The 14,091-nt window shown below is 49.5% G+C and overlaps 1 protein-coding gene across 1 annotated transcript in view; it reads left to right on the forward strand.

The window, feature by feature from the left end:
- Positions 1 to 13,518, forward strand: part of LOC103091824 (protein kinase C alpha type) — a 285,955-nt gene extending 272,437 nt beyond the window's left edge. Inside the window, exon 17 of the mRNA XM_032976052.2 lies at positions 9,758 to 13,518. Within this exon, the coding sequence (XP_032831943.1) occupies positions 9,758 to 9,910 (153 nt within the window). The 3' untranslated portion in view covers positions 9,911 to 13,518. The remainder of the gene's footprint in view (positions 1 to 9,757) is intronic.
- Positions 13,519 to 14,091: the final 573 nt, after the last annotated feature.

The raw sequence follows: 14,091 nt of genomic DNA on the forward strand, positions 1-14,091 counted from the left end.
ACTCACTCACTCCACTCACTCCACTCACTCACTCCACTCACTCCACTCCACTCACTCACTCCACTCACTCACTCCACTCACTCACTCCACTCACTCACTCACTCCACTCACTCACTCCACTCACTCCACTCACTCCACTCACTCCACTCACTCACTCACTCCACTCACTCACTCACTCCACTCACTCACTCCACTCACTCATTCCACTCACTCACTCACTCCACTCACTCCACTCACTCACTCACTCCACTCACTCACTCCACTCACTCCACTCACTCACTCCACTCACTCCACTCCACTCACTCACTCCACTCACTCACTCCACTCACTCCACTCACTCACTCCACTCACTCACTCACTCCACTCACTCACTCACTCCACTCACTCTACTCCCCCCCCCCCCCCCCCGCTGCTGGTCCGTCATGGTCCCCACCCGCTCCTGGTCCATCATGGCCCATGCACCTCCTACGTGCATCGTGCTCATTTTTATGCTAATTCCTTTGTCAAAGCGTCTTGCTTCCTCCCACACAGCTTAAAGGACGCGACCTGGGCTCGGCTGTTTTCACTCCAACGCTGTCCTCATGACAGCACGGTCCCTTCATCTGATGAAGGCCACTTGTGTTGTGGCCGAAACGTCGTGATTTTTGTTATTTTATTTTTTACCTACGTGACTTTACCGAATAGAACCAAAGAGTAACGATGATTAAGACAATGACGGCAATGATGACGATAACGACGACGATGGCAAGGACAGTGATGGCGATGATGACGATGATCACGACGTCGACGTCACCACCAGCGACCCCCACGGTCAATCCGACTGCCGGACGACGGTCTTCCAAAAAACGCCACCGCCACTTCTCGCGCCGTAGCGACGCGTCGAGCGGCGGCGCTTGTGCACGCGACACGATTTCACCGCTCTGGCCTCCCGGGCGGAACGTCGCTTCCCAACACGTTCCAGTCCCTCGGCGTGCCGCCCCTTCATTTGTCCCCGGCCGTCGGCTGTCGTTCCTTCTGGCCATGATGCGTCCGTGGCCAAGCTTCGCTCGCTTTCCTTAGCCGTGTTCTCTCGAGTCCACGCCTTCCTCATTCTGTCTCTTCAGTGTCATTTTGGTCGCTCGGGTGTCTCGGCATTGCTCAACGTCCATTAATATCTCTTCCCCCATCTCTCTCGGCGTATCTCTAATGAATGTCGCTTTATCTCACCACAGTGTCTCTCAATGTCTCTCAGTGTATCTCAACATCTTTCAGTGTCTCTCCACGTCTATCGGTGGCTGTCACTTAACCTCAGTGTCTCTGAATGTCTCTCCCTGTCTGTCCATGTCTCTCAATATTGCTCAATGTATCTCAGTGTCTCTCAATGCCACTCAATGTCTCTGTATGTCTGTCAGTGTCTCTCAATATCTCTCAGTGTCTCTCCACGTCTCTCAGTGTCTCTCAACGCCACTCAGTGTCTCTGAACGCCGCTCAGTGTTTCTGAATTTCACTGTTTCTGAATGCCACTCGGTGTTTCTGTACGCTACTCAGGGTCTCTCAATGTATCTCAGTGTCTCTGAACACGACTCAGTGTCTCTCTACATCTCTCTGTCTCTCAATGTCACTCAGTGTCTCTGAATGTCAGTGTCTCTGAATGACACTGAGTGTCTCCGAATACTACTCAGTGTCTTTGAATGCCTCTCAGTGTCTTTGAATGCTTCTCAGTGTCTATGAACGCCACTCAGTGTCTCTGAATGCCACTCAGTGTCTCTGAACGCTACTCAGTGTCTCTCCACGTCTCTCTATCTCTCAATGTCACTCAGTGTCTCTGAATGCGTTTCACTGTCTCTGAATGCCACTCAGTGTCTCTAAATGCCTCTCAATGTCTCTTAGTGTCTTTCCACGTCTTTCAATGTCTCTCCGTGTCTCAATATGAGTTCCCCTCTTGACAAATGCCTATTACCTCGTGTAAAGCATGTCTTATTCGGCCAAGAAACCAACATTCGCATTAATGTTTGTGATTTTGGATTCTCTTTTCTAAACACATCAACACGTTATTATTTTTCTGCAACGGTCATCTTCTCTGTCATCATCTCTTCCCTCGCACCACCCCCACATCGCCTGTCGTCCCTCTCCTGCCCAAGCTCTTACGATCATAACCTCGCTCAACTCAGGTGCGAAGGAAATTCAACGTGCATACATGCAAGGCACGTGTTACACTCGTGTATGTACATGTATGTATGTTGGACTTCATTCGCAGCGTACATAGTCAACCGTGCTCATCAGAGGTGCGGTGGAAGGACAACAAACTGAACACAAACATAAGTTCTAAAGAAATGAGTTCTCAATATAGTGGTGCTGTGTTGTAGTAGTGTAGTGTATAGTAGTGTAGTGTAAGTAGTGTAGTGTATAGTGGTGTAGTGTATAGTTGTGTAGTATACGGTAGTGTAGTGTATAGTATTGTAATGTATAGTAGTGTAGTGTATAATAGTGTAGTGTATAATAGTGTATAGTAGTGTAGTGTATAGTAGTGTAGTGTATAATAGTAATAGTGTAGTGTATAGTGGTGTAGTGTATAGTTGTGTAGTGTACAGTAGTGTAGTGTATAGTATTGTAATGTATAGTAGTGTAGCTTATAGTGTTGTAGTGTATAGTGGTGTAGTGTACATTAGTGTATAGTATTATAATATATAGTAGTGTAGCTTATAGTGTTGTAGTGTATAGTGGTGTAGTGTACAGTAGTGTAGTGTATAGTAGCGTAGTGTATAGGGTATTGTATATAGTAGTGTACTGTGTAGTGTATAGTAGTGGAGTATGTAGTAGTGTAGTGTATAGGGCATTATATATAGTAGTGTAGTGTATAGTAGTGGAGTATGTAGTAGTGTAGTGTATAGGGTATTGTATATAGTAGTGTACTGTGTAGTGAAAAGTAGTTTGCATGTATGTTAAACTTCTTTCGCGTGGTATTTAGCCAATATCGCGAATCGGAAGTGTGTGGGGGTGGGGGGAGAACAACGATCTAGACACAGAAGCAGTTCTAGAGAAGTGAGTTTGCAATCGAGACGATGATTTAGAAGAGTGCAGCTCCCGCGGCCTCACGTGTTCTGACGGCCATTTTTTTTGTAAATAGGCGTGTGGAATAATGACACTAATAGTCTGCTATTACTATTAGTGTAACTATAAGTGTAACTAATACTAATAGTATGATGCAGCTGCTCACCGAGGGCTGTAAATGCTCCGATAGTGGTATTGTCTTTGTACCGTTCGCCTTTTGGCTCTGTCCTCTGGTCTGACACTGGTGGTGAGACTAGGCGATGAAGATGGCTGCCGTCTCTGGCGTAGGCCAATCAGCGTCAAGGACAATGCCATCGATTATCAGAGCGTGTTTGTTTGCATGTTAACCACAAGTACTGTGTGTGATTAATGCAGTTGTTGGTTCCTTGCAACAATGTTTCTATTTGGTGTTTGAACATCTTAGCACAACTCCTGTTTCATTAACAGAAAGGGTTAAAACCTATTCTTATTTTTCACATCTTGATTTGAAGCTTTCGTGACTGCAGGGAGCCATACTCTTTGGTTCTTTCGGTAAAGTCACGTAGGTAGAAAATATAATAGATCACGACGTTTCCATCGCAACACAAGCAGCCGTCATCAGGTGTGAAACAAACACAGCAGGAGGACTGCTGTCGTAGGACATGTAGATGTTAACTACCTCGTTTGGTACGCAGGAGGTCGTGGGTTTGATCCTGACCCTTACTCCTACTGTATATTTGGAGTTTGCATGTCTCTCTCCCCCATCATCATCACGGTGGCTAGGAGATGTTAATTACTTCGCCTGGTATACAGGAGCTCGTGGGTTCAACCCCAACCCTGAAGCCTGCTGTATATTTGGAGTTTGCATTCTCTCTCTCTCTCACCGTTTAGAATCAACGTCGCCCGTTCGGAGTATTGGGCTGCTATAAAATCCCACGTGATGATGATGATGATGATAAGCCAACTTTCGTTGAGCTATCATTTGTGATAAGCCAGGTCGCTTCTGCAACAACAAAATACAGCTCAGCGGGGTTCCTTACCTGGTAAAAAAAAACTCTCAGCATTCATGAAGCAGAGAGATCTGAGTAACGGATACGCGAGGGTGCACAACGCAGGTACGAAACTTAAAATCATTTCCACGGCAGCCCCCCCCCCCCATCCATCCCCCGCGACTGCATTTCGCTCGAGAAAATAGCACGGTCAAGCTGTCTTAAGAAAAATAGAGTTAGGGTGACGGACGAGTCCGCTTACGTTCAATGTAGCTGAGTGGTGGTAAATTTCGGTGTGCGTAAACGATTCTCATCTTTCTTCGGTGGGTGAACTCATCTGAAATAGATGCCCCCCTCCCCAACCCCACGCCTGTCAAACGCACTCTCTCTTGAGCGGGTCCCCCCCCCCCTCCCCCAAACCTACGGTTAGGAGCTCCGTAAATGATCGCGCGAGAGACGAAGCGTTGCCAGAAGCTATCAAATCGATCGTTCTATCTATCCCCGATTTGTATTCCATTTTGCCAGGGTCAGGCCCACTGAGCGTACCGGCGTCTTTTTCAGAAGCGACCTGGCCATCACGAACGATAGCCCCCCAATATGAGTGAGTTGAACACGTTGCGGCACGAGGTTTTCTCGACCAATAACAGCCACAATAGAGGGCTGGGGGGGGGGGCGCTTAGGGGGTTAGATCGTGTAAAATATAGAATGTGTCGTCACTCCCGGCCACCACCCAATTCTAAATGTTGTTGTGGGTTTTACTTTTCAACACGCAACCTCTGTGTTGCTGTACCGGTCACGCAATTGGCCGCGTGTTTTTTACGTGACAAAGCCCTTACTGATTGGCTGTGTCGGGTGGCGGTGGGTTTAACGACACATTCATATTTACGCGATTTAACTCCAACAACGACAATATAAAACCTCCTCTATTATGGATAATGGTCGTGAAAGCCTCCGGCTGCGTGTTAAACCGGCCAGATTTCGCAGTCCTCGAATTGTAAATGACGTGAGTTTTACTCTCCAACACATAACCGGTGTGTTGCTGTACTCCTCACGCGATTGGCCAGGTTTTGTTTACGTCACAAAGGCTTGCTGATTGAGTCTATCGGGTGGCGGCGGGTTTAACGACGCAAGTTTGTATTTACGCGATCATTAAAACGGGTATTACAGTTCAATTATGATCTTCGAGAATGGCGGATAGATATCATGCATCCTTCTCTCGAGCAAGAGAGGGATATTGAATGTATACGCGCACACACCTACGCACGCACGCACGCAAAGACACACGCAAAGACGCACGCAAAGACGCACGCAAAGACACACGCAAAGACACACGCAAAGACACACGCAAAGACACACGCAAAGACACACGCAAAGACACACGCAAAGACACACGCAAAGACACACGCAAAGACACACGCAAAGACACACGCAAAGACACACGCAAAGACACACGCAAAGACACACGCAAAGACACACGCAAAGACACACGCAAAGACACACGCAAAGACAAAGATCCCCCGTATAGCCTTAACAGACTGTAGGGGCAAGTGCTGTTAGCACCTATGAAGGCCGGATCGGTACACGAGGGGGTGGGTGGCCAGCACCACGCCCAACCGGCTTTGTCTCCCTAGTGGCAATGTTTACACACCGCACCAGGTACTCATTTGAGGCTGAGTCGACCTAGGGGAGGCCCGGGACCGGTTCAGATAATCGTCACTGGTGTTGGCCGTGAGCGGGAATCGAACCCGAGTCGCCAGGTTCATAGCGCAGCGTGCTAACCGCTACACTATCGCTCCCCCCCAACACACACGCACACACCTACGCACACACACACACACACGCGCACACACACACACGCACGCGAACACACGTACGCGCACACGCACGCGCGCACACGTACGCACACACACGCACACACACACGCATGTAACCCGAATTGTCCCCTATTAGGTTATGAATGGGCGTCTCGTTCAGGCCCTGTCCGGCTTCTATCCATCACGAAAGAACATGGTGGTCCCAATGCGCCGGCTGGACCTGTCCCCCCGTGCTCCCCTCCCCACCCCTTCACATTCCCCTCCTTCCCATTCCCTCCCCTCTCACATCCCCCCTCCTCCAATTCCGCCCCCTTCCCCTCCTCCCATCCCCCCCTCCCACTCCCCCCCTCCCATTCCACCCCACTCCCATCCCCCCTCCCATTCCCCCCCTCCCATTCCCCTATCCGTCCGTGCTGTCGGCTTCCTGCCCCCCGACCCCCGTTCCAAGTCCAAGTTTAAGAGCTTCCTCCCCTCTCCCTCTTCTCTTGCCAATGACCAACTGAACTCTGTCTCCCCTATTGACTCACATAGAGACCCATAGACTCACACAGAGACCCATAGACTCACACAGAGACCCAACGACTCACACAGAGACCCATAGACTCACACAGAGACCCATAGACTCACGCAGAGATCCATAGACTCACACACAGACCCATGGACTCACACAGAGACCCATAGACTCACACAGAGACCCATAGACTCACACAGACCCATAGACTCACACAAAGACCCATAGACTCACGCAGAGACCCATAGACCCACACAGAGCCCCATAGACCCACACAGAGCCCCATAGACTTACCCAGAGACCCGCAGATTCACACAGAGACCCATAGACTCACACAGAGACCCATAGACTCACACAGAGACCCATAGACTCACACATAGCTATATGACTACCCCATCTCTTTAAATGCATTGTCCAGGCTCCTCCAGAATAATCCCTGGCTACCCCTCTCATCGCCAACCCAGTCCATCCTGGTGGCGGTGGTGTTGGCGGTCGTGGTGTTGGTGGCGAGCGGTGGTGGTGGTGGTGGTGGCGGTGGTGGCGGTGGTGGTGGTGGTGGCGGTGGTGGCGGTGGCGGTGGTGGCGGTGATGGTCACGGTGGTGGTGGTTGTGGCGGTGGCGGTGGTGGCGGCGGTGGTGGCGACGGTGGTGACTTCGCCATCGCACGTGGCTGCTGCCTCCAGTACTGTGGAGGCAGCAGTAGCAGCGAGGGTTTGGTGGATCACCACACTCATGCACAGATGTTGTTGTGGAACTCCTTCTACACGTGGGTGGGCATCAGAGAGGGGCCATCACACCCTGGAGAAGTCGATACAGCAAAGTGTGGTCTCATCGCCATCTCTTGTGCCCATCTGTCCTGGTGGGACCCAGTGGTTCCCCCTCGGCCAGGCCATGGATGTTCTCCGGGCGCACCGATGTTCTGCCCCACGTGGTATAACAACAACAATGATAAACACAGCTCGTCCTTGATTGGTGTAACTGTGGTCACGCGCTGCTCCCGGGTTGTGACGATTCTCTGGTGCCCGCGTGGAAAAAACATTCGCCGAGTAAAATAAATCCTTTATTGGGTTGAAAACATCTCACGAAGAGAAACCGAAATGATTTGGCGGTGGCAGGACCCCTCCTGAAAACAGAGTCACATGATTCAACATGGCTCTCCTTGATAGATAATTAATTATTATCACTACTACAGGGACTCTTACTTACGAAAATTCGACTTACGAACTTTCAGAGATACGAACAAACCTGTCCATATGTCCAGTTGCCTGTCCGGACCGAGAGTCGTAAGTCCAACCGCCGTGCAATAGATGGCGGTGGTTGCGTCTACATCTGCAGAACGTGAAGAACCAGTGGCATCTACATCTGCAGAACATGAAGAACCAGTGGAATCTACATCTGCAGAACATGAAGAACCAGTGGAATCTACATCTGCAGTACGTAAAAAATCAGTGTCATCTACATCTGTAAGGGGATTGTACAACTATGAAAGCCATTCCCCATGTTTAGTGTACACTCTATTCAACGTGTTTGGAATGGACTGGAGTAAATTTGAAATTACAAACAAATCGACTTACGAACAGACCTCTGGAACTCGTCCCTAAATAGAGGAGTCCGTATACTAAAATAACGATAGCGCCAATATTGGACATCTTTGGGAAAGAGAGCATTATAACTCCCCTACAGCCAATCATCTCAACGTGTGTGTTTGTGTATTTAATGAGGTATCGATACAGAACCCTTGGCCACCTGTTCGCAATCATCTCAACGTGTGTATTTAATTAAGTATCTATACAGAACCCTTCGGCCACATGCTCCCAATCATCTCAACGTGTGTGTATTTAATTAAGTATCTATACAGAACCCTTCGGCCACCTGCTCCCAATCATCTCAACGCGTGTATTTAATTAAGTATCTATACAGAACCCTTCGGCCCCCTGTTTCCAATCATCTCAACGTGTGTGTGTGTTTATAATTAAATATCTATACAGTACCCTTGGCCACCTGTTCGCAATCATCACAACGTGTGTGTATTTAATTAAGTATCTATACAGAACCCTTCGGCTACGTGTTCCCAATCATCTCAACGTGTGTTGAGATGATTGGGAACACAAGCAATCGTCATCAGGTGTGAAAACCACAACAAGAAAATTTGAAATTTGAATTTTCTTGTTGTGATTTTCACACCTGATGATGATTGTTTTTGTTGCAGTCGAAACGTCGTGATAATTTTATTGTTTTATATTTTTATTATTTTATTGTTTCCCTTCTACGTGACTTTACCGAAAGAACCAAGAATATATAACAGTGGTGTAAAGTCACGTAGAAGGGAAATTGTTTTATATTTTTATTATTTTATCGTTTCCCTTCTACGTGACTTTACCGAAAGAACCAAGAATATAACAGTGGTGTAAAGTCACGTGGAAGGGAAATTGTTTTATTTTATTATTTTATTGTTTCCCTTCTACGTGACTTTACCGAAATAACCAAGAATATAACAGTGGTGTAAAGTCACGTAGAAGGGAAATTGTTTTATATTTTTATTATTTTATTGTTTCCCTTCTACGTGACTTTACCGAAAGAACCAAGAATATGAATCCCTGCAGTCACGAAAGTTTTAAATCAAAAATTTTACGCACATTGTTGTTTCTAAATGTGGGTGAGGGAGGGCGGAACCAGAAGTACCCCGCAGAAAGATCAACGCTACGACCGCCACGAGGACAGACAGAGAGAGAACACGCGGACCTGCAAATGTACAACAACAGGCATCGCCAGGGTCCGGGATGGAACACACGAAGACCTGCATAGCCGGCTACGGGAGACGGCCGTCTCTTCGCCACCGCGAAGAAAATTCACAATTTTATTTCGAGATGAGCCATTGAAGTACTTTGCGCAGAGACTGACGAAGGCTTCAGCCTGACTTTCCAGAGCGCCTTGCGTACTCGTATGTGCGTATATCTTGAACTTCTCTTTTGCGCCGCATGTGGCCAAGCCGTGCTAATCAGAGGTGCGGCAATCCGGGAGTAGTTACGGTGAGAGTCGACGATGATGACGATGATGACGACGATGACAAAGACGATGATGGCTATGATGATGATGACAATTACGATGATGACTATGGTGATGATGACTACGATGACAATTATGATGATAACTAAGATGATGATGATTACGATGACGATTACAACGATGATGATGATTACAATATCTACGATGACGACAACGATGATGATGACGATTACGAGGATGACTACGATGCCAATAATGACTACGATTATGACTACAATGACGATTACGTCAACGATGATGACTACAATGATTGGGAGAGGGGGTGCTATGCTTAAACACAAAATGGCCGCATTCTTGCTGTGCCCCATCTCCAACCCCACCCCCTGCCCCCCTGCACCCCCCCCTTCCCCGTCCTCCCTGGCTTGCAGAAAGACAAGTGGGACACAAGCAACTTCGACCGGGCGTTCACCAAGGACCCGGTGGAGCTCACGCCGGTGGACAGGCTCTTCATCATGAACCTCGACCAGAGCGAGTTTGTCGGATTCTCCTACAACAACCCCGAGTTCGTCATCCAAGTGTAGAGAGGAGCCGGTGCGCCCCCCCCCCCCACCCTTGTCACGCCATGCAACTGGGGGGGGGCTCCATCGTCCCCAGCTGGGGGCTCCATAATGCTCAACTGGGGGGCTCCATAGTCCCCAGCTGGGGGCTCCATTATGCTCAAGTGGGGGGCTCCATCGTCCCCAGCTGGGGGCTCCATTATGCTCAACTGGGGGGCTCCATCGTCCCCAGCTGGGGGCTCCATCATGCTCAACTGGGGGGGGGGCTCCATAGTCCCCATCCCGGCTGGGAGGGGGGATGGGGAGGAGAGCAGCCGTGTGAGGAAGGGCCATGAAAGGGCCCTGGAGGAGTGGCATAACGAACGTGGGGGCAGGGAGTGCCTTGCCACCACCCCCACCCCCCCCCCCCGTGGCCAAAGCTACAAGTTGGGGGGCTCCTTGACAACCGCAGTGCAAAGAGACAAAATCAAATATTGGGCCCCCGCCGACCGATTGCCACAGTACCCCCTGAGCTTCCAATGATGTCATTACTATGCCATTGATGATGTAGTTAATACGCCACTGATGATGTCATTACTACGCCACTGATAATGTAGTTACTACACCACTGATAATGTAGTTACTATGCCACTGATGATGTAGTTACTATGCCATTGATAATGTAGTTACTACACCACTGATAATGTAGTTACTATGCCACTGATGATGTAGTTACTATGCCATTGATAATGTAGTTACTACACCACTGATGATCAGTGGCATAATAACGACATCATCAGTGGCGTAGTAACAACATGATGTAGTTACTACGCTACTGATAATGTAGCTACTACACCACTGATAATGTCGTTACTACGCCACTGATGATGTTATTGCTACGCCACTGATAATGTAGTCACTACACCACTGATAATGTAGTTACTACACCACTGATGATGTAGTCACTACACCACTGATAATGTTGTTACTACACCACTGATAATGGAGTTACTACGCCACTGATGATGTAGTTGCTACACCACTGATGATGTCGATACTATGCCACTAACAATGTAGTTACTACGCCACTGATCATGTAGTTACTACACCGCTGATGATGAAGTTACTACACCGCTGATGATGTCGTTACTACGCCACTGATAATGTAGTTACTACACCGCTGATGATGTAGTTACTACGCCACTGATGATGTCATTACTACGCCACTGATCATGTAGTTACTACACCGCTGATGATGTCGTTACTACGCCACTGATGATGTCATTACTATACCACTGATAATGTAGCTACTACGCCATTGATTTCGTTACTACGCCACTAATGATGTCATTACTATGCCACTGATGATGTAGTTACTACACCGCTGATGATGTCGTTACTACGCCCACTAATGTATGGCATTACTACGCCACTGATGATGTCGTTACTACGCCCACCAATTATGTCATTACTACGCCACTGATGATGTCATAACTACGCCACTGATGATGTCCTTACTACGCCCACTGATGATGTCCTTACTACGCCCACTGATGATGTCATTACTACGCCACTGATGATGTCATAACTATGCCACTGATGATGTCCTTACTACGCCATTGATGATGTCATTACTACGCCACTGATGATGTCGTAACTACACCACTGATGATGTCCTTACTACGCTCACTAATGATGTCATTACTACGCCACTGATGTTGTCGTTACTACGCCACTGCCCTGGAATAGTAGCCGGCTCGTCATTACCGTGGACTGTGCAACCGCTGTGCTCTGTGTGGCAACGCGTCAGGGCCTCGGGAAGTAGAGCATTCACTCGTGAAGTGGAGCCTTCGCTCGTGAAGCGGAGCATTCACTCGTGAAGTGGAGCGTTCGCTCATGAAGTGGAGCGTTCGCTCATGAAGTGGAGCGTTCGCTCGTGAAGTGGAGCGTTCGCTCGTGAAGTGGAGCGTTCGCTCGTAAAGTGGAGCGTTCGCTCGTGAAGTGGAGCGTTCACTCGTGAAGTGGAGCGTTCGCTCATGAAGTGGAGCATTCACTCGTGAAGTGGAGCGTTCGCTCATGAAGTGGAGCGTTCGCTCGTGAAGTGGAGCATTCGCTCGTGAAGTGGAGCGTTCACTCGTGAAGTGGAGCCTTCGCTCGTGAAGTGGAGCGTTCGCTCGTGAAGTGGAGCGTTCAGTGGTGAAGTGGAGCATTCACTCATGAAGTGGAGTCTTCGCTCATGAAGTAGAGCGTTCACTCGTGAAGTGGAGCGTTCACTCGTGAAGTGGAGCGTTCGCTCATGAAGTGGAGCATTCACTCGTGAAGTGGAGCGTTCGCTCGTGAAGTGGAGCGTTCGGTGGTGAAGTGGAGCGTTCGGTGGTGAAGTGGAGCGTTCGCTGGTGAAGTGGAGCGTTCGCTCGTGAAGTGGAGCGTTCGCTCGTGAAGTGGAGCGTTCGCTCGTGAAGTGGAGCGTTCGCTCGTGAAGTGGAGCGTTCGCTCGTGAAGTGGAGCGTTTGCTGGTGAAGTGGAGCGTTTGCTGGTGAAGTGGAGCGTTCGCTGGTGAAGTGTAGCGTTCGCTCGTGAAGTGGAGTCTTCGCTCGTGAAGTGGAGCGTTCGCTCGTGAAGTGGAGCGTTCGCTCGTGAAGTGGAGCGTTCGCTGGTGAAGTGGAGCCTTCGCTGGTGAAGTGGAGCCTTCGCTCGTGAAGTGGAGCATTCGCTCGTGAAGTGGAGCGTTCACTCGGAGCGCAGAGTGGGCGGCTACGGACCGTGGAGCTCGACTTGGCAGTGATCATCAATTTTCTCTATTGTGATCCAATATGAATGAGGCAATGCATTCCATACCGCCCGTGACTTTACTTCATCAAGGAGTGACAGGGTGGCAGCAAAGTCGGTTCCTGGGTTCGATTCCCGACTGGGCCGCATTTCTGTGTGGAGTATGCATGTTCCCTCCCCCCCCCCCCCCCTGAAGAAAATAACTGGTTTCTTTTCGGTCAGCAGTGGGAGTGAGAGCACGCGGTTCCAGGGCTTCACCTTTACCTTCGCCCGCTAACCGTTACTGTCACGAGCCGAAAGTTGAGTTCAACGCCGGCGTGCTCTGGAAATTTGCAACGAAGGGATGCGATCGCCTCTGCGTTTGACCGAGTCATTCGTTGGACGCTTGGGCGAACTAACAGGGGGCCGATCATAACAAGGCGGCCGGGCGTGGCGCTGGACACCCACCCCTCTCGTGCGGCGCGCCGGCCCACTGTTCCCTAACAGCAACTTGCCCCAACAGTCTGTTCAGGCTACACAGGGAATCTTTGTCTTTGTCCGTTTATGTGCAACGTGGTGCGGGAGGTGGGGGGGGGTGGTCACGCGAATTCCCCGAGAGTTGACCCAATACGGATGAAACTCGAGCGTGAAGTTGCAATTCCCCCGGAGAAACCCCGGCCTCCTTGACTCAAGCCTTGCCCACGTGGGCCCATTGCTTCATTGCGATCCAGGGAATATCCAGCTCCCCTTCCCCCCCTCCTCCCCCCCTCATCAAATCACATCCCTGCTTCCACCCTCTTCCTCCTCGCTTTCACAGTGTTCGCTCAGCTGTCGAGGTGGACGCGAGAGGCAGAGAGACAGTCATTTTTCAATTGGAGGGCTCTCTATAAATGGATCACCCCGTACATTTTTCAGCATTGATTTATATGATGATTATGATGAGTATTCATTAATAATGTGGTTATTCGTTATATTTTAATGTTAAGAGAGATATATATCGTATGTGCAACGTGAACTGCACATGAACTGTCAATGAATGTTGTGCTCTGTGGTGCATTGTGGGAGTATTTCTGATATTGTGTTAATGTAAACTTTGACGTCGTCTCCACTGGTCCAACCGAACGGTACCAGGGCCGTGCTGAGCCAGCCTGGCATAGTTTGGGAGGCGTCAGCATTGTTTTTCCACTGCAGGAGCTGAGCCGTGGCGTGCCGCTAATGACGTGCATGATATTTGAGCAGAGAAGCGCGGGGTGACGTCGCGTCCTCACCGCGTACCGACTGACGTCACACGCGCAACGGATGCGTCATTAGCCCCACCCCTGGTCCTGCTTGGCCCCAGAGCCAGATTCAGCTGTCTTTGTCTGAGGTCAGCGTATAATGGTTTGGTTCCGGCTCGGCTTCACAAATAGCCAGTGGAAAAAAAAACTGCCAGTATCGGGATGACCCTAGGCTGGCTCGGCTCAGGTGTGCCAGTGGAA

This window comes from Petromyzon marinus, chromosome 58, assembly GCF_048934315.1.
Source record: "Petromyzon marinus isolate PM22_M1 ecotype Great Lakes invasive population chromosome 58, UKy_Petmar_22M1.pri1.0, whole genome shotgun sequence".
NCBI classification, from domain to species: Eukaryota; Metazoa; Chordata; class Hyperoartia; order Petromyzontiformes; family Petromyzontidae; genus Petromyzon; species Petromyzon marinus.